The sequence below is a fragment of the Gadus chalcogrammus genome, chromosome 1 (assembly GCF_026213295.1).
Source record: "Gadus chalcogrammus isolate NIFS_2021 chromosome 1, NIFS_Gcha_1.0, whole genome shotgun sequence".
Classification (NCBI taxonomy): Eukaryota; Metazoa; Chordata; class Actinopteri; order Gadiformes; family Gadidae; genus Gadus; species Gadus chalcogrammus.
The window spans coordinates 19,759,306-19,777,857 of record NC_079412.1 but is presented as its reverse complement, the minus strand read 5'-3'; the positions used below and the strand labels follow the sequence as shown (position 1 = coordinate 19,777,857).

The window sequence follows — 18,552 nt, the reverse complement described above, 5'->3', positions numbered from 1 at the left end:
CCCTCCTCCTCCCTCCCCCCCTCCCCTCCTCCATCCACCACCTCCTCCTCCTGCTCCTCCACCTCCCCTCCTCCTCCTCCCCCCCTCCCCCTCCTCCTCCACCACCTCCTCCTCCTGCTCCTCCACCTCCCCCTCCTCCTCCTCCCCCCTCCTCCTCCTCCTCCTCCCCTCCCCCCCCCCCCCCCCTCCTCCTCCTCCCCTTCCTCCCCCCCTCCCTCCTCCCCCAGGTTCCTTCCAGGCTCCGTGGAGCAGCTTGGGGGAGTGTGGGGAGCAGTACTGCCTGGTGTGGGAGTCGCGCTTCCTCCGGGACCTGGGCTCGGCCATGGCCTCTCTGCTGGACGGGCTGGTGGGCATGGTGGCCCAGGAGGCCCTGAAGTACACCATCCTGTCAGGTGGGTGGGGCCGGGGCCACGCTAGGCCACGAGGCGCTAGGCCGCGAGGCGCTAGGCCGCGAGGCGCTAGGCCACGAGGCGCTAGGCCACGAGGCGCTAGGCCACGAGGCGCTAGGCCACGAGGCGCTAGTGGTTAGTGGCGTCAAGCTAGGGCTCTGGTTTACTGTAAAATGGACTTCTGCGTTCGAGAGAATAACACTTTTTATGTTTGCAATGTTACAATATGATGTTAAGCTACAATGTTATTCTAAAATGCTAAGCAACAACGCTACGCTTCAATGTTACAATATGATGTTAAGCTACAATGTTACACTCCAATGTTACGCTTCAATGTCATAATATGATGCTCAGCTACAATGTTACGCACCAACGTCACGCTGCGGAGTTCTGCTCCAGCGCCCGTCTCTGACCCGGCGCCCGGCTCTGACCCGGCGCCCGGCTCTGACCCGGCGCCCGTGTCCCCTGAGCAGGCATCGTGACGGCGCTGACCTGGCCCGCCGGGCTGCTGGCGGCGGCGTCCGTCATCGACCACCCGTGGTGCGTGTGTCTGAGCCGCTCCGCCGAGGTGGGCAAGCACCTGGCGCAGGTGCTGCAGAGCCGACGGCAGGTAGGCGTCCCCCCGTCACGGCACCAGGTGGGAGTGGGAGTGGGGTCGGCCCGTTACAAGCCGTTTCGAAAATCGGCCTCTTCTGACATCACAAGTGGGCGTGTCCACCTAGATATGGGCGTGTCCACCTAGATGTGGGCGTGTCCACCTAGATGTGTGCTGGATAGATTCAATCTACCGGCCCACCCAGTGGACTGTAGGAAGGGGTGGACACGCCCACCTGTGATGTCGGCAAATCCCACTCGCACCTGGTGGTGTAATATGTCACCTTTTACGTAATCGCACCGCTTGAGCAGTACAAAGGTCCCGCAGAAGAAGACACCAACACAACAGTGCCCGCTCATTATTATTATACACAGAGGGCTATTACGCCCTCAGACACACCTGAAGCTAATGCACCTGTGCTACCTTTACCCAGAGACTGCATGTACTGCATTCATTCATGTACTGCATTCATTCATGGCTGCGTGTAGGCCTTGTTGTAATGAGAGAGGACTGGTCAGCCCGTGAACACTAGAAAAAAGGCCACTTTAAAATAAGCAAAAAAATATTAATGCAAGATATTTTTGCTTTGTAATAAGCAGAAGTATCTGCCAATGGAACAACTGAAAATTGTCTTATTAAGATTTCTTGAAATAAGACATTATATTGAAGCCTAACAAGATAAGAGTGATCTTGAAATTAGCTGGGGAAACTAATTTTTAGCTATATTTTACTAGTATTGTGATGTAAAAGATGTGATGTAAAAGACGATTAATCTTTTACAAATAACACAGCAGCTTAAAAACCTAATGACATGTCAAAAGAGCTTGTTTAACCCGAGATATGACTCAAAACAAGATGTTTTCAAGACAGTTTCACTTAACAAAATATTCAAGATGCACTGTCTAAAAACAAGCTCCTTTATGTCACTTAAATCTTGCTCTTTAGGTGATTTTGCCTTATATTAAGTGTGATGAGATATTTTATAGATATATTATATATTTTTTTATATACTTGGCAAGATTTTGAGTTTTTGCAGTGAAGTCGACATCGTGGTTACATCAGTGTGGAGCTACTCTGTGTCTGCACGGTTCGTCCAGAGATGGGAGTTACTTTCTGGTTCACACTTGGACCAGGAGGAGCTACCCTGTAGCCATAGGCTGCTAGCATCGCCTAGTAGTGAACTGTAGGAACTGAAGCTACGTTGCCTCACTGTGCTCACACTAGCTTGCACACAAACAAACCGGAATGTTTGAGCGAAGGATAAATAGTTTCACCCCAGGCTAATCTTGTGATGTCGTTATCAGTGTTGACATAGCTCGGATTTCTTTGCTCAGAACGGCGGTGCCTTTGCAAATCCGCTCAGCTCAATGAGGGTTAGAGTAGCTTGGTTGGCAACGCTCTCCTCGTGTGTTTGAAGGGGAAACGTCCGGTGAGCCTGATCGGCTTCAGCCTGGGGGCCAGAGTCATCTACTACTGTCTGCAGGAGCTGGCCAACGACAAAGGTACGCCGAGGCTGTGTTCTGCTGCCAGGGCCCGCCGGCTTGTAGTAGTGACGGACGGAAACTCATTATTTTTAAGTCACACTATTTCGATTTCCGTTATAACAATTGTCAGCTCAAGTGGTTTTAATTCCCCCAAAAAGTTTTTCTCCAAATTGTTTGTTTCAATATTCGGTCAGTTACTCTGAAGAATATATGTATTATATTATATTATAAAAATAACATGTTCCCACTAATTGATCATTCGTAGAAAGCCTTTTGATTCCTCTGGCTACTTATTAGTGGACCAATGGTGACCCGTCTGTGTGTGTGTGTGTGTGTGTGTGTGTGTGTGTGTGTGTGTGTGTGTGTGTGTGTGTGTGTGTGTGTGTGTGTGTGTGTGTGTGTGTGTGTGTGTGTGTGTGTGTGTGTGTGTGTGTGTGTGTGTGTGTGTGTGTGTGTGTGTGTGCGGTGTACGTGTGTGTGTGTGTGTGTGTGCGCGCGTGTGTGCGGTGTACGTGTGGTGTGTGTGTGTGTGTGTGTGTGTGTGTGTCCGCGTGCGCGTGCGTGCATGCGTGTGTGTGTGTGTGTGTGTGTGTGTGTGTGTGTGTGTGTGTGTGTGTGTGTGTGTGTGTGTGTGTGTGTGTGTGTGTGTGTGTGTGTGTGTGTGTGTGTGTGTGTGCAGGCAGTGAGGGGATGGTGGAGGACGTGGTGCTGCTCGGGGCCCCGGTGGACGGGTCGGAGAAGGCCTGGGAGCGGATCAGCAGGGTGGTCGCCGGGAAGATCGTCAACGGCTACTGCCGGTAAGACCCCCCCCCCCCCTGTTCAGGACCCCAGACCCCCAGACCCCCGTCCTAGGCCCCGTCCACACACGGAGCCCAAACGGGTGAAAACAACCCGGTTTGGTTTTACGCGGTTCAGGAATATCTCCGTAAAGACGGAGTCATTGCGTGGAGCTTGCGTGATGTCGTGGTTGACCCCCCTTGTGCCTCCCTCAGGGGCGACTGGCTGCTGGGTTTCCTGTACCGCAGCTCTGCGGCGCAGATGTCGGTGGCGGGGCTGCAGCCCGTGGAGCTCAACGACCAGCGCGTCATCAACGTGGATCTGTCCTCGGTGGTGAGTCCTTAAAGGCCGTCTCAGCCGCGTTGGGCCGCGTGTCTTCTGCTGGTGTTTGAAGCGAGATCCCAAACGAACAGAGCCAGCTCACGTTCATGAACGCAGCGCAAAACCCCACAACACCCACCCCTTGTCGGTGATTGGTTGGATACTATTTACTTTGGTTTTGAGTGTTTGGTAGAACCATTTGTTTTTGTGTACGATCTCGGAGCATAGGTTGCCTAGAGACGCGGTTTTTTTGACGGCCTGCTTTCGGGGCGGGCAGCTACGGATCGTGGGGATATTTTTTATGAACGTGCTAGTTTATGTTTTGACCTAGAATCTGATACATGCTGATGCAGCCTTTAATGGACTGCATTGATACAGCGCTTTTCTAACCAGCGGCCACTCAAAGCGCTGTACGATATCGCCTCACATTCGCCCATTCATGCACACCATCACACACCGACGGCTTATGTTGCCCTGTCTGGGCGCAGGTTTTAAGGTGGATGGCGGAACAGAGGGGAATCCAAAGCGATTGCGTTTCGAATGGCTCCGTGAGTGAAGCTGTGACTAAATAACTCTGACTCTAAATCATGGAGAATGGGGGAAAAAGCAGCAACACTTTTGTGTGGCGGCAAAACGCCTTGCGCTATTATTATCTAGTCATGACTGAGGGAGCACTTAGAGAGTATTCTCTCTGGATGGCAAAACTGAACCGGATTTTAGGATTTCACTAAACCAAATTGGAGTGCGACTTTATAACATTGGAGCTGAATTTGATGCATAAAAAAACCCGCGTTCAGTATTAACAGAGTTTTCTAGAAATAAAAGAAAGATGTAAATTTAGCCCTCTAGCACTCGTCACGGTTTGTGTCTTCAATGCTGCACCAGTTTTATTTACAGATCCTATTTTTCCTTTTGTTAAATTAACCGAAGTGTGTGTGGTGTGTATCAACGCTCTGCAGCTCAGAAGAGCTGGAGCTGGGCTTCTCTTTATCCAACCTAGACACAAAGACGAGTGACACACATTGCCTGTTATCAAATGATGGACCTTTTATTACGAGAGGGCTTCGATTCCATAGCTCGACCCCGGGTCACGTTTAACATGTCAGATAAAACGGAGACCAACAGAAGGAGGCCACGGCTGGCCTTCAGTTCCCAGCCAGGTACAACCTTCATCCCCAGTCCTATGAGAGCCACTCTTGTGGACGAGGGAATGCCAGTTGGCCTCCGGCGGTCACGACTTCTGTGGCGCTAGAATCAGCAGAACCAGGTCGGTGTGTTGGCTGTTCCTCCCCGAAGCCCCGTGACGTACATCAGCACACGACACGCGGCAGACAAGAACTTGATTCAACTGATTTAAACACAGCGGATTAACGACCGAGCTCCCTGAATTCGGATCACTCAAATGTACGTTTCCCTGTGGTTGTGATGAGGCTCCGATATAAAGGGTTCTGCGCGTGTGTTCCCCAGGTCAAAGGTCACCTGGACTACATGAAGCAGATGGACACCATCCTGGTGGCGGTTGGCATGCCGACCCGCGAGGCCCCCGGCGCCTCTGCCTCCTTCGGGCCCCTGAACTCGGTCACTGTCAGAGAGGCGGACCACCCTGACCCCCCCGGACTCGCAGACCCCCAGGCCCCGGGCAGCCACCCCAGCGCCACCAGGGAGAGGGAGGGGGAGGGGGGGGGAGAGAGGGAGGGGGAGGGGGGGGGACAGGAGGAGAGGGAGGGGGGGGGAGAGAGGGAGGGGGAGGGGGGGGGACAGGAGGAGACGAGCGACGGCTGGGACATCCCTGACATCTCGGACCTCCTGGCGTCCCTCGGCGACGACGTTTCCGTCGTCGCCGGCGATCGTCGCCCCGGGGACGCCGGCACCCCCCCACCGACCGGCCCCCGGGCCCCGGACAGTCCCGCCGAGGACGGAGAGAACCTGTCCTGGGGGTGGGACGACGCCCCCTGGGCCGCCCAGAGCAAACACGTCAAGCGGGGGGACGGGGCGGGCAAACCGAACACGTGACAGGAAATGCTTCGTTCTCTCGCTTTTTTTTCTTTTTTTACGCTACAAACTCACGGGAGGGGCGCGGTCATCTCGCCCTGGACTCAGACCCCACACCCCCCCCCCCCGTGCCCGCTGCCAGTCATTATCAGTATAACAGAGATCATTTAGATTTTAAGTCATCATGGCTTTTTAACTGGCTGGCTGGCGCCTGGTGAGGACGCACCAGTGTTGAGCGACGTGTGTGTTTGTGTATTCTCCTCGGAGCCGAGAGACCGACCGGCGGAGCGGATGATGTTCAAAATCATCCACGGAATATTCTGCTCAATTTAACGCAGGCGACGCCGCAGGTGCCATCGCCATCCCAGAATATTATCCCATCTGGTGGCTCGGTTGCCATGGGAATTACCGCTGCAATCAGATGCTTGTTTTTGCAATCATTTCGTGTCGTGTCGTCGGTGAGAGGGAGATTAGTTCGGGGAGCTTCAAGGAGTTGACATTCTTTATTTATTCCGAACCAGTGTGTGTCCCATTAGTACTGCTTGTTGTACCACCCCCCCCCCCCCCCCACCCCCCATAATGTGAATGTGTGTATTGCTCTGTAACAGGCCAGTGTCTAGCCACCAAGGCTAGCCACTTGCCTAACATTACGTTGATTTAAAGAGGATTTTTAATTGAATGTACCTTGAGTTCTAGTGACCCATTATTTTCTCGAGTCATTTTGTATAGACTGGGGGATCCAACGACTGAAGGAGAAAAACAAAGAATGAATGAATGAATGCGTGTGAATCGACCGCAGACTTCTAAACCAATGTGTGCTTCTGCCAAACCATAACCACACTGTTGGCACCCATCTCAGTTCGACTAGTGAAGTGATTTTCTTTTTTCCTTTTCTTTTTCGTCCAAAAAAACGCCCAAATGATGATAATAACAATAATGTGTCACTCGCAGATGGAATGGCGCTGTGTTAATATTTCAGTTGACTACATGTTCTCTGACACCGCTACAATTAAAAGCCTCTCGGGGTGTTTTGTTACGAGAGAGAGAGAGACTGAGTCACTGTCACTGGTTACAGGTTTGTCTGCAAAAACGTCTCGGCTCGAGGAAAGCGCCTGCAGTTCTTCTCCCTGCGGGCGTCTCAGTGCTCTCCCATCGTCCATCCCCTCCTGGGACCAGTGTGGGCCTTCTGGGGGGGTCACCGACCCCCATCCCCGCACACCACAACCTCTGCTTCAAACCCGCACAGGAACCACACCGCCGCCGCCGACGGTCCGACCACAGAGAGGCGTAGACGAAGGCCGAGAGAAAGCGTCTCCCTCCCACGTTGAAGAGCTCCCGCTGTGCCTCCGGATCCCGGGCATCGTGCCGGGCTGTAGAGCCCCGTCCGTCGAGAGGACTCGGACGGAGTCAACCCACACACCGCACGCCGCGTCCTGAGTGGCTATCGTCTCTGGGGCTCGAGCCAAAGTGTGGTTTATCGCGGCGACTCGAGAGGACGTTTCCCCCCCGTCGGGTGTCTGATCGTCTCTTGTTCCCGGCGAACGCTGCAGACGAGATCCGGTCCCCGCTGGAACCGGGCCGGAGACCTGGTCCACAGTCGATGGTCCAGACCGGGTGGGGGGCCCCTGGTCCAGACCCAGGAGAGGTCCACAGTCGATGGGTCCAGACATGGTTTATACTCTGGTGGAGGCTCTGGGTCAGACCCAGGGGTCTTTTGACCATTCTGGTCCAGACTCCTCTAGATCTTCTATCAGTGTCACCACACACACACACACACACACACACACACACACACACACACACACACACACACACACACACACACACACACACACACACACACACACACACACACACACACACACACACACACACTCTCTGAAGGAGGAAAGGGGGGGGACAGAAGACACGGACACTTAATAATCAAAATGGTGTCCCTTAACTGGATGATTATAACCATGAGGCCCAGTAAAGGGAGAGGCGTGTGGTGCTGGCCCCACCTGGCCCCCCCGGACGCGTTCCTCAGCCAGTACCTCGGGCGGCCCCGCCCCCCCCCCTCAGTCCAGCGCCTCCACCTGATTGGGCAGCAGCAGCGGCAGCTCTATCCCAGCATGCTCGGCGCCGGCGTCCAGCAGGTTGACGGCGTCAGTGGCGGTGGCGGGCGGGTGGGCGGGGTCGGACGCGGCGTCCGGGGACGACGACGGCGAGGGCGAGGGCGACGGCGAGGAGGGCGAGTCGCCGGCCACGCGGCGCTCGCCCGAGTTGCGCAGGGAGAGCGAGAGGGCGGGCGAGGGGCGGCGGGGCGAGCGGGAGAAGCAGCAGGGCAGGAGCTTGCCCAGCGCCCGCTTGAAGTCCCGCATGAAGAGCGGGTAGATGATGGGGTTCATGGTGCTGTTGCAGTAGCCCAGCCACGTGATGGCGTCGAAGAGCGCCGGGGGGACGCAGTCGCACACCGCCTGGGGGGGGGGGGGGGGGGGGGGGAGAGAGAGGAGGGGGGAGAGAGGGGGAGGGGAACAAGAGGGAGACGAGGGAAGGGAGAGAGAGAGAGAGACATGCGTCAACGTTTCGTCTCCTGTACCGTCACCTCCCCGTGTGGAGACGGGTTTCACCGCTCGTGACCCGGTTTAGGGTCACCTGATATGCGGGAAAGGTTTGATTTTGCTTTTGAGTAATCCGAAGCCCTAATAATGAGGTCACGGGGGGGGGGGGGGGGGAGATACTTTGCGCCGTGGTTCTCATAGTAACCGTTACCGTGGCAGCCCCAACGCCAGGAAGGAAGGTTACGAAAGAGTCTCGTCGTAACATAACTCGGTTGGCGACAGAAAGCCCCCGCCTTGACCTGTCGTGCGCCCGGTTACGTCTCTCGTGCCCACGGGACGAACGCTATTCCTGTTCTCCTCCGGTCGAAAACAAGACGTGACGAGACGCAAGGTGGAGGATGGAGGGGGAGGAGGAGGAGGAGGAGGAGGAGGAGGAGGAGGAGGAGGAGGAGGAGGAGGAGGGGGGGAGGGGGAGGAGGAGGAGGGGGAGGAGGAGGAGACAGCTGGTAAAGTAGATTCAGTACTATCAAGAGGAGGAGACAGCTGGTGAAGTAGAGGTTGCAGTACTATCAAGGAGAGGAGGAGGAGGAGGAGGGGGGGGGGGGGGGGAGGTGTTCACACACCACATTGGGTGTGAAGGAGAAGGCAGATCCTCAGTAAGAAACTGGGTTCCTCTACCCCACGCAACACGTTACATCTCCATCTACACCAACAAATACCTAACCTCTCCATCTACTCCACCCAACAACATGTTACGTCCATGCGGAGGGTCCGCAAGGACGTAAGGGGTCCGTAACCCCCTTGCGTTGCGGGTACGTGGGACCGTAATCAGTCCTTAAGTGCCACCAGCCAGGAAATGACGTCACAAGATCAACTCGTGCGGCTGGTGTACGAGGCATCTCGAACACACCATAAGACTATCTACCCCCCGACCCCCTGACCCTTGACCCCCTGACCCCCCACTGACCTCGGCCATGTTGGTGATGAAGAAGGGCAGCCAGGCGCCGAAGAACAGCCCCAGCAGGACCCCCAGCGTCAGGCTGGCCTTCAGGGCACGCCGGCCCTGCCGGTGGGCCTGGCGCCGCTCGCTGTTCACCGACAGCTACGGTACAACGGGGGGGGCAAAGGTTAAAGGTCAGGGGTTAAAGGTCAGGGGTTAGGGGTGATCACGATATAGTACAGTGGTTTTCAATTGGCAGCGCCAATAGATTAACATTAACATTTACATGAATATTTACATTCAGGGCATTTGGCAGACGCTTTTATCCAAAGCAAATCAGATAGATTGATAGATCCATTATTTATTGTCTCCTTGGGCAAACTTTTCTCAGTGAATAGACAGAAACACATGACCGTTAACCACATCAACAACAACACGAAAAAACAACAACCACTGACAAGACTGACCACGTAGTACAAGGGTACATCTAATGTTGTTGGCGTTTTAAACCAACAATTAAAACCTTCCTTCTAGATGTTTGTTTAAAAGGCTGATGGATTACAATATGTACATTGGTCAGATGAAAGAGAAACAACAACACATCGCTGCCGGTACAGTGAGGATGTTCATAGGACCAAGGCCCAAGCACTTACTATCACTAGGCTAACCCATTCCCCGTATACAACAAGGATAGCTAGGATAAGATGCTACACAATGTTAAGTACTAATTCGTTTTGACCAAATGTGTAGTGGGATGGCCCTGATCAGCTTTTAATGTCCGTTTTAATTGGATCGTTAGAATGTTTGAGGTCTAGAAAGACAGGGAATGAATGAATTGGCGATTGACATAGACAGTGGCGTGCCTCCATGGTTGAAAAAGTGCCTTCTAGAGTGGCGAATACGAGAGAAAGTGCCTTATTGGCTGCCCTTTACATGTGAAAAAAATTAATGGTTGCCCTGTGGTGCCCCTTCATACAATAAATGATGACGATGTTCCCTCTAGAGCAAAAATGTGCCCAATTTATTTTTAAAAGTACAGCCGGTGCTTTTTAATTCCTCTAAATGTCACATTCCCCTCATGAGGTAAAAGTGGTGGATTCATTTTGAAAGACCAAAGTGGCCTTCTCCGGCACCTTGTGTTCTGGGGAGAGACACATGGGTCACACCCCAGGCCATGTCTCACACCCCAGGCCCTGTCTCACACCCCAGGCCCTGTCTCACACCCCAGGTCCTGTCTCACACCCCAGGTCATGTCTCACACCCCAGGTCATGTCTCACACCCCAGGCCCTGTCTCACACCCCAGGTCCTCTCTCACACCCCAGGTCATGTCTCACACCCCAGGCCCTGTCTCACACCCCAGGTCCTCTCTCACACCCCAGGTCATGTCTCACACCCCAGGCCCTGTCTCACACCCCAGGCCCTGTCTCACACCCCACATCCTGTCTCACACCTACAGGGCGTGGGATGTGAGACAGGACCTGGAGTCTCACACCCCACGTCCTGTCTCACACCCCAGGCGTTGTCTCACAGCCCGTCCACGTCCTGCCTCACACCTAAGTTCTGTCTCACACCCCACGTCCTGTCTGACACCCCACGTCCTCTCTCACACCCCACGTCCTGTCTCACACCCCCCGTCCTCTCACACCCTGCCCATGTCACGTCTCATACCCCACATCCTGTCTCACACCTACATCCTGTCCCACACCCAGGGTCCTGTCTCACACCCCACGTCCTGTCTCCCACCACACACCCTGTCTCACAACCCACATCCTGTCTCACACCCCACATCCTGTCTAACACCTCAGGTCTACAACCACCAACCACCGCTACTCTCAGATTAACCTCCGTCTCTTTACCTTTTGGTTCTCCTTACTTATCTCGCGCTTGTTATTTTTACTCAAAGAGGCCATTTTCTCTTAACCCCCCCCCCCCCGAGACAGAGTATCAGGTTCGAGTGACAACGTTGAGATGTTGTTCCGAACCGCTCATATCTACAAAGGCTGTCGTTTTAATGAGGGCTTCTCGATTAAGCTTTTAATTACTTTCTCTCATTTGTTTCTTATCTCAACCCTCAACCCCCTTAATTAACCGACACACTCCAGTGTGCTTATAATTTATTCAAAAGCCTGCGTGTGCACAAGTGTGTGTGCCTGAAATTCTGTGCTTTTGATTGAAAGACCCCCCCCCCACACACACACACACACAGACACACACACACACATACATTATCTGCAGCCGATTTTCTTTGTTTACGATTTGTCAAGACAAGACGTGCGACAAATAAGGTGATTACTTTAAAACGAGGAACTGTGTGTCACTTACGGTCAGCCACTCGCTCCCTCTTCCCATGGAACCGTCAAACCTTTTCCCTCCCCTGCATTTCAATGGAAACCTCCGCAAGGGGATTTGAAATCATTTCATAATGCGACGTTGAGACGGCGAACTGTCAGAAGCGTTTGAAGTGGCAGAACGCGCCGGAACATACAGACGGATAAATTAAGCAGCACCACCTCGCAGTTCTCGACATCCCAACCTGCAGCTCTGTGCTACATGCCCTGACCCCCCCCCCCCCCCCCCCCCCGTCTTTCTTCACTCTCCTGTCCATAAAAAGGAAACAAAACAACACAAAAGACCATAGAAAAGACTATAAACATGATTGACTGCTTCCCATTCATTCACCTCAGACTAATCAGGCTTAGCCTACTTTTAGTCCTGCGTTACCCCCGTCCTATCCCACGGGTTATCTTCTCCTCGGAGGGTCCTAGCGTCCCTGATTCCCGCCCTCATCCTCTGATGTCACCTTAGCGGTTGGGACGTCCCCCTTAGTGGTTGTGACGTCCCCCTTAGCGGTTGGGACGTCCCCCTTAGCGGTTGTGACGTCCCCCCTAGCGGTTGTGACGTCCACCTTAGCGGTTGTGAAGTCCCCCTTATCGGTTGTGAAGTCCCCCTTATCGGTTGCAACGTCCCCCGTAGCGATTGTATTGTCCCCCTTAGCGGTTGGGACGTCCCCCTTGGCGGTTGTTACCTTAGCGGTTGTCACCTCACCCGTAGCGGTCTTTACCTCACCCGTAGCGATTGTATTGTCCCCCTTAGCGGTTGTGACTTCACCCTTATCGGTTGCAACGTCACCCTTAGCGGTCGTGACGTCCCCCTTAGCGGTTGCGACGTCCCCCTTAGCGGTTGTATTGTCCCCCTTAGCGGTTGTGACTTCACCCTTAGCGGTTGTGACTTCACCCTTAGCGGTCGTAACGTCACCCTTAGCGGTTGTGAATTCGCCCATAGCAGGTCTTTACCTCACCCTTAGCGGTGGTGACCTCACCCTTAGCGGCGGTGACCTCACCGTTAGCGGTCTTTACCTCACCCATAGCGGCGGTGACGTCCCCCTTAGCGGCGGTGACCTCACCCTTAGCAGCGGGGACCTCACCCTTAGCGGCGGGGACCTCACCCTTAGCGGCGGGGACCTCACCCTTAGCGGAGGTGACCTCACCCTTAGCGGCGGGGACCTCACCCTTAGCGGCGGTGACCTCACTCTTACCGGCGCGCTGCAGGAGGCGGTGGGCTCCGGGTGGCTGTAGTCGTCCCCCTCCTGCGGCGGGCCCCTGAGGGCCCCGGCGGCGGGCCCCGGGGACGGCGGGCGCGACGGCGCCCCCAGGTACTGGTGGGGCAGCGGGGGGTGGCTGAGGGCGGCCACGCGGCGGGCCTGGCGACCCGCGGCCAGCAGGATGCGGCAGTAGGTGAAGCAGATGGCGCCGGACGGCAGGAAGAAGGTGAGCACCGACGCCACCAGCGCGAAGGGCAGCGTGACCTGCAGCCGGCACTGGAAGGCCGGGGCCCCGGGGCCCCCCGCCGGCTGGAAGTAGGGCGGCGGGTACGGCGCCGGGGAGCCGTACGACGACAGGCTGCCGTTGCCCCCTTCGCCGCCGCCGAGCACCCCGTGCGTCGGCAGGTGGTGTCCTCCTCCACCACCACCTCCTCCTCCTCCCCCACCTCCTCCCCCGTGGCCCAGGCTGTGCCACCTCATCTCGATAGGCAGGAAGGAGGCGAGCGCGGCCAGCCCCCAGGCGGCGGCCACCAGCAGCAGGGCGCGCGGCGGCGTCATGCGCTGCTTGTAGCGCAGCGGCGAGATGATGAGCAGGTAGCGGTCCAGGCTGATGACGCACAGGTTCAGGATGGAGGCGCTGCAGCACATGACGTCGAAGCAGAGCCACACGGGGCAGAAGGCGGGCCACAGCACCCAGCCGCCGCACAACACGTTGAGCATGGCGGGCGGCATCACCACCAGCGCCACCATCAGGTCGGACAGGAAGAGCGAGACCAGGAAGCAGTTGGAGGTGCAGCGCAGCGCGCGGTGGGCCAGCACCAGGGCGATGAGCAGCACGTTGCCGCACGTCGTCACGAGGATGATGGCGCCCAGCATGAAGGCCAGCAGCCAGGGGCCGCTGCCCGTGACGCCCCAGGCACCGCCGCCGCCGCCCGCGCCCGCCGCCACACCGCCGGCGACGGAGGGCGGGAAGCTGGCGTTCGGGCTCTCCGACGGGCCGCCGGGGTCCATGCCTGGCCTCGGGGGGCCGTCGGAGCCGAGTCGGAAGGAGGATGAGGAGAGACGGTTGCCGCGGCGATCAAAGGCTGACAAAGTTAGGGCATGGGCGGGGGGATTGGGGGGGGTCGCGCTCCACAGGGGGTGTCCTACTACCCAACAATGCTTTGCTTTTGAGAGGGAGACAGATACAGAGAGAGGGAGACAGATACAGAGAGACAGAGAGGGAGACAGAGAGAGAGAGAGGGAGACAGAGAGAGGGAGACAGAGAGAGAGGGAGACAGAGACAGAGAGAGAGGGGGACAGAGAGACAGAGAGAGAGAGAGGGAGACAGAGAGAGAGGGGGACAGAGAGAGGGAGACAGAGACAGAGAGAGGGAGACAGAGAGAGAGGGGGACAGAGAGACAGAGACAGAGAGAGGGAGACAGAGAGAGAGAGAGACAGAGAGAGGGAGACAGAGACAGAGAGAGAGACAGAGATAGAGAGAGGGAGACAGAGAGAGAGGGGGACAGAGAGAGGGTGACAGAGAGAGACAGAGGGAGTCAGACAGAGAGAAGGAGACAGAGAGAGGGAGACAGAGGGAGTCAGACAGAGAGAAGGAGACAGAGAGAGGGAGACAGAGGGAGTCAGACAGAGAGAAGGAGAAAACGAGAGACAAATAGAGAGCGAGAGAGAGACAGCGTCGGCACTCTCACGCAGGGCGTCCTTCCTAAACAGAGGCCACGGGGTTCTTGTTGTAGCGAGAAGTCCCAGCGTCTTCCTCCTCCTCCTCCTCCTCCTCCTCCTCTCCGGGGTTAACAGCTCTGCTCTCCATGACTCACGATCACGGTCGTCTCTCTCTCTCTCTCTCTCTCTCTCTCTCTCTCTCTCTCTCTCTCTCCCGGGAGTGAGAAACCTTCAGGCTCTGTTGTCACCTCCTCCTCCTCCTCCTCCTCTTCCTCTTCCTCCTTTGCCCCCAGGCGTCGGGGGGCTCTCACCCGCGCGGCGCGCTCCGTGGCCCCATGCTGCTGGCCGGTGTCGCTGCCTGCTCTGCCTGCTCTCGGGCGCGGAGACACTGAGACGCTCTGCCGCTCGCTGGGGGCTCTCAGCTCGCCGGCGTGTCGCCGCGACGACCGCCACCCAGGGGGGAGGGCCCAGCGATGAGGTGGGCTGCTCCCGTTTAAGCGTGACCGAACGGTGGAGGGGAAGGAGTGTGGGGGAGGAAAAAAAGTGTGAGAGAGAGAGGGAGGGAGATTGAGAGAGGGAGAGAGAGGGACAGGAGGGAGGGAGAGGGATGTGATGGAGAAAGAGAAAGAGAGAGGGAGAGATGAGATGAAAAGATGGAGAAGGGAGAAGGAGAGAGAGAGGGATCAAAAGGGAGGAAGAGAGGAGATGAAAGGAGAGAGAATAACTAGGAGACTATGGAGATGGAATGGGAAAGAGGGAGGGAGTGGGAAACATCCCAAAATATGCTCAGAACGCGCCTCAACTCCCCCAAAGCGCCCACGGTCCCCATCAGATCTTTATTTCACCAGCTCCTCAAAGTCTGAAAGATCTCCAGGGATTCTGTCTTCTCTAAACAAGCTAAAAAAAAGTGCTTCACCGTGAGGGGCCGAGCGAGGAGACAAATCCCTGCCGATGACAAGTGAGACAACGCGGGAGAGAGGGGTCCGACGTTGTCGTGCCGGGAGCCATGGCGACGGCCGGGGGATGGCCGAGCGACGCTCGCCTTAATCCCCATGGCGTCCACTCCAGCCATCCCTCCCCCCTCAAGACGTGTGAGAGCTCGGAGGTGTCAAGCTGTTAATACATGCCCATGCACATTCCCGTCCAAGAAATGCTAATTCCTCGAGGCGTGGGCGACGCGTCCCCATCCCGCCTGCCAACCGGCGGGACCCCTTTGGAACCGACTGGCGGGTGAGACATCGAGGCGTGACGTCGAAGGGTTGAACAGACGCCGGGCGTTTGGAAGCTGCTCATTCGGTGGAGCCGGGACCATTCCTCGGATTGTCCGAATCGAACGTGACGATTTGTGTTTGTGTGCGTTGCTATTTGTGTGGGTTGGTTTTTAGATTTGCCTTTTTTTTTGCCTACAGGGTTTTGAAACACAAAGGTTGAACCGATGAGTCAGGAATGAACGTCGAACACAGCGATAATTAACAGCAACCCGTTAATTATGGAGTTCATTAAAACAAAGTGTTTTGAAGCAACCAATTAGTCCACCTTCCACTTGACACACAAGAAAAGCCAGGCGAGTGTTTCATCATTAACACTTAGGACCGCCTTCCAAATAAACCAGACGAGAGGATGGTCGTTGGTCTTCATGGCTGTTTTATTAGAGAAATACAGGCTGAGTCCGGGGCAGGCGTGAACAGGTGAGAGGGGAGGTTTCGTCAAACAGAGAGTCGCAACGCTTTCTGGACAACAGTGCAAAGGGTTTACATCCCAGACAAAACATTGCAATTACAACAATTTCTAAATAAAACTAAACGAATGAAATCTGTCCTTCGATGTCCCCGGTCTACTGCTCCTGCCGAGGGGAGACAAATCAGAGAGCAGAATTAGTGACACGGCCCTGATAATACTAAGCATTAGCCTTCATAATGGTCAGATAGGGGAGGCCAGTGTGGCATTAGAATTCGGTGGCGTTTTTAATAGCAGGGAGACCGACCTTCACGCTTCCGTGCAGCACATAATGTGATCTCAAGTCGTTCTGACAGTTGGAAGCTGCCATGCCAAGTCCTGTCCCCAGGCCAAATGAGATGGGCCATGTGCGTCCTGAAAAAACACATTTCAACAACTGTTAGTTCCTGTCCGTGCTCGTATCCAAACTAGGGATCGACCGATATCGATTTTTTTAGGGCCTATACCGATACCGATATTTTTTCATCAGCCTTAGCCGATACGCCGATACCAATTTTCTTGAGCCGATTTATTTTATTTAAAGGAACATTTATTGAACTTCAATATAAAAAACAATATTTAACCAATAGTAAAAACAGGTGAGGTAGAACAAGTAAAAAAAATAAAAAAATAAAAAATAAAATAAATAAAAAAATCGGCGAAAATCAGCCGCGTATCGGCCGATACCGATACACGTAAAAAACGCGAATATCTGCCAAAAATATCGGCCGACCGATATATCGGTCGATCCCTAATCCAAACACAGCGTTTTATAGGGCTCTTGTTTTACCAACGGGGGTGTGAGGCTGATAAGTCATTACTAAATCAAGTGGCCCACTGCACCTGTGTTCCCATTGGTCGACCTGGGCCCTATACAGTGCGGTACCTTAGGTGTCCCCATTTTGTCGTGGAGTCCGAAATGTGAGTGTACTACAATCTGGTTCCCACTACTAATAATATCCATAAGGCACTTTGTGGGTGTACACCTGTATACACTTATTCCTGCACTATATCCCATGATGCACGGCGGTTTTCTTTGTCATCGGATTCCACCCATGGCGATATATTTTTAATTGACGTCATCAGCCTCACAACTGGTGGTAGAACCTGGTCCCTTTGAGATAAATGCGATCAGAGAATATGCACCATGGAGTGTTCAAATAATTGCATAAGTAACAGACCAATGAAGGTAAACATTTTTGTAATGGATGGAATGACATTTATTGTATTGACGTCCACTGTCTCTAAATATAATAGTTGTGTTATGCTTGAATATAAAGCATAAAAAATGTATGATGGTTTAGTGGTGTGTGGTATATGGTTTATTGATGACATGCCATCTCTCATCAGCAGTGCCGTGACAGCTGAGCCAATACCCACCGCTACGAGGTGCTACACTCCCTGCATGCTTCATTCAATGAACGATCAGGCATGCGCCGACTGAGACTTACTTTTGAAGAACACGACCGACAACACGATTCCTAAGCCCAGACCAGCACCTGAAAGAGCAGATCAATGTGTATCGTTCACAAATCTCAGTGTGAGATAATTCCACAATTCAATTTGTTCTATGCATGAATGCAGTGGAATGTTGTTCTGTAATGACAAAGGGTAGAGTACAGTAACACAATAACACAGTGATACAATAAGAATACAGTCGGTTACTCTGTAGACAATGGAACCGAGTCCTGCACAGGGACATTAAAGTATGATGCAGCTGTGGAGGTAATGCAGGTGTGTGTCTCCTATATTGTACGAGACTATGAATTGTAGGAGACTATGTATTGTATTGTAGGAGACGATGTATTGTATCGTATGAGACTATGTATTGTATCGTATAAGACCATGTCTTGTATTGTATGAGACTATGTATTGTATCGTAGGGACCATGTGTCGTAGGAGACTGTGTATTGTATCTTAGGAGACTATGTATTGTATTGTAGGAGACTGTGTCGTAGGAGACTATGTATTTTTTCGTAGGAGACTATGTATTGTATTGTAGGAGACTATGTATTGTATTGTATGAGACTATGTATTGTATCTTAGGAGACTATGATAGCAGTGTTTAGCATTTGGAGGATTGGTTCCCAGTTCATTTCTCTGATAGCCTCTTGATGTGGTTGGGTTATAACCAGCTAGCCAGCTGTCACTCTGAATGAGTTGAGGCTGTCATGAATGGGATCAATACTAAAAACGCTCACCAAACGGGTGACCGGTCAGGGCTGATCATCTGATTGATTTATTTGAATAACCTTCCTTGACCAAACCTCAGAGCACTCGTTGACTTTAGCTAGCCACTTAGCTCCTCGCTAAAGTCAATGACGGGCATGCCTTTTAAAATGAAAGATGTATCAATAACAATACCGCAAAACATGTGAGTAGAATCTGGACAATTTACCGATTTTCACGGCACCATCAGCGAGGCATCGGTCCCATTTCTTTCCAAGCTCCTTCTCAGACATATTTGCAATGGCTTGACTGACTACAAATGTCAAATGTAGCTCAATGAACTTGCCACCGGCTATATTCTCGCGATACTTGAATTGGTAAACTAAGTTGCACAATGTCGCCATCTCGCGATAGATGTTATAAAT

General features: G+C 53.8%; 3 protein-coding genes across 3 annotated transcripts; 1 reads left to right on the top strand and 2 right to left on the bottom strand.

Moving 5' to 3' along the window:
* Positions 1-226: 226 nt before the first annotated feature.
* tmco4 (transmembrane and coiled-coil domains 4) lies at positions 227-6,625 on the top strand (the record flags this gene model as incomplete). Its single annotated transcript, XM_056588207.1, has 7 exons — positions 227-392; positions 863-999; positions 2,402-2,486; positions 3,148-3,265; positions 3,461-3,578; positions 5,034-5,240; positions 5,328-6,625. Coding segments are annotated over 7 exons (1,083 nt in total), but the record flags the coding sequence as incomplete, so codon positions are not given.
* A 990-nt stretch (positions 6,626-7,615) lies between these two features.
* On the bottom strand, positions 7,616-15,250 carry htr6 (5-hydroxytryptamine (serotonin) receptor 6). Its single transcript, XM_056588085.1, has 6 exons — positions 15,231-15,250; positions 14,472-14,725; positions 13,003-13,665; positions 12,575-12,951; positions 9,066-9,200; positions 7,616-8,014 (listed from the first exon to the last, which is right to left on the bottom strand). Exons 1-6 carry the CDS (start codon positions 15,248-15,250, stop codon positions 7,616-7,618), a joined length of 1,848 nt encoding a protein of 615 aa, XP_056444060.1.
* Positions 15,251-15,849: 599 nt separating this feature from the next.
* micos10 (mitochondrial contact site and cristae organizing system subunit 10) lies at positions 15,850-18,493 on the bottom strand. Its single transcript, XM_056594810.1, has 4 exons — positions 18,357-18,493; positions 17,410-17,457; positions 16,227-16,333; positions 15,850-16,085 (listed from the first exon to the last, which is right to left on the bottom strand). The coding sequence occupies exons 1-4, from the start codon at positions 18,418-18,420 to the stop codon at positions 16,077-16,079; spliced, it is 228 nt and encodes a 75-aa protein (XP_056450785.1). The 5' UTR covers positions 18,421-18,493; the 3' UTR covers positions 15,850-16,076.
* Between the last annotated feature and the right edge of the window lie 59 nt (positions 18,494-18,552).

Bases quoted from the DNA above. Each gene is read 5' to 3' on its own strand.
- micos10 (XM_056594810.1), bottom strand. From the start codon at position 18,420: ATGTCTGAGAAGGAGCTTGGAAAGAAATGGGACCGATGCCTCGCTGAT. The intron at 17,458-18,356 runs GTAAATTGTCCA...CTGCTCTTTCAG, and splicing joins TGATGGTGCCGTGAAAATCG to GTGCTGGTCTGGGCTTAGGA. The intron at 16,334-17,409 runs GTAAGTCTCAGT...GTGTTTTTTCAG, and splicing joins GTCGGTCGTGTTCTTCAAAA to GACGCACATGGCCCATCTCA.
- htr6 (XM_056588085.1), bottom strand. From the start codon at position 15,250: ATGGCTCCCGGCACGACAAC. The intron at 14,726-15,230 runs GTCGGACCCCTC...AAACGGGAGCAG, and splicing joins ATGGCTCCCGGCACGACAAC to CCCACCTCATCGCTGGGCCC. The intron at 9,201-12,574 runs GTAAGAGTGAGG...GTTGTACCGTAG, and splicing joins CCGCCTCCTGCAGCGCGCCG to CTGTCGGTGAACAGCGAGCG.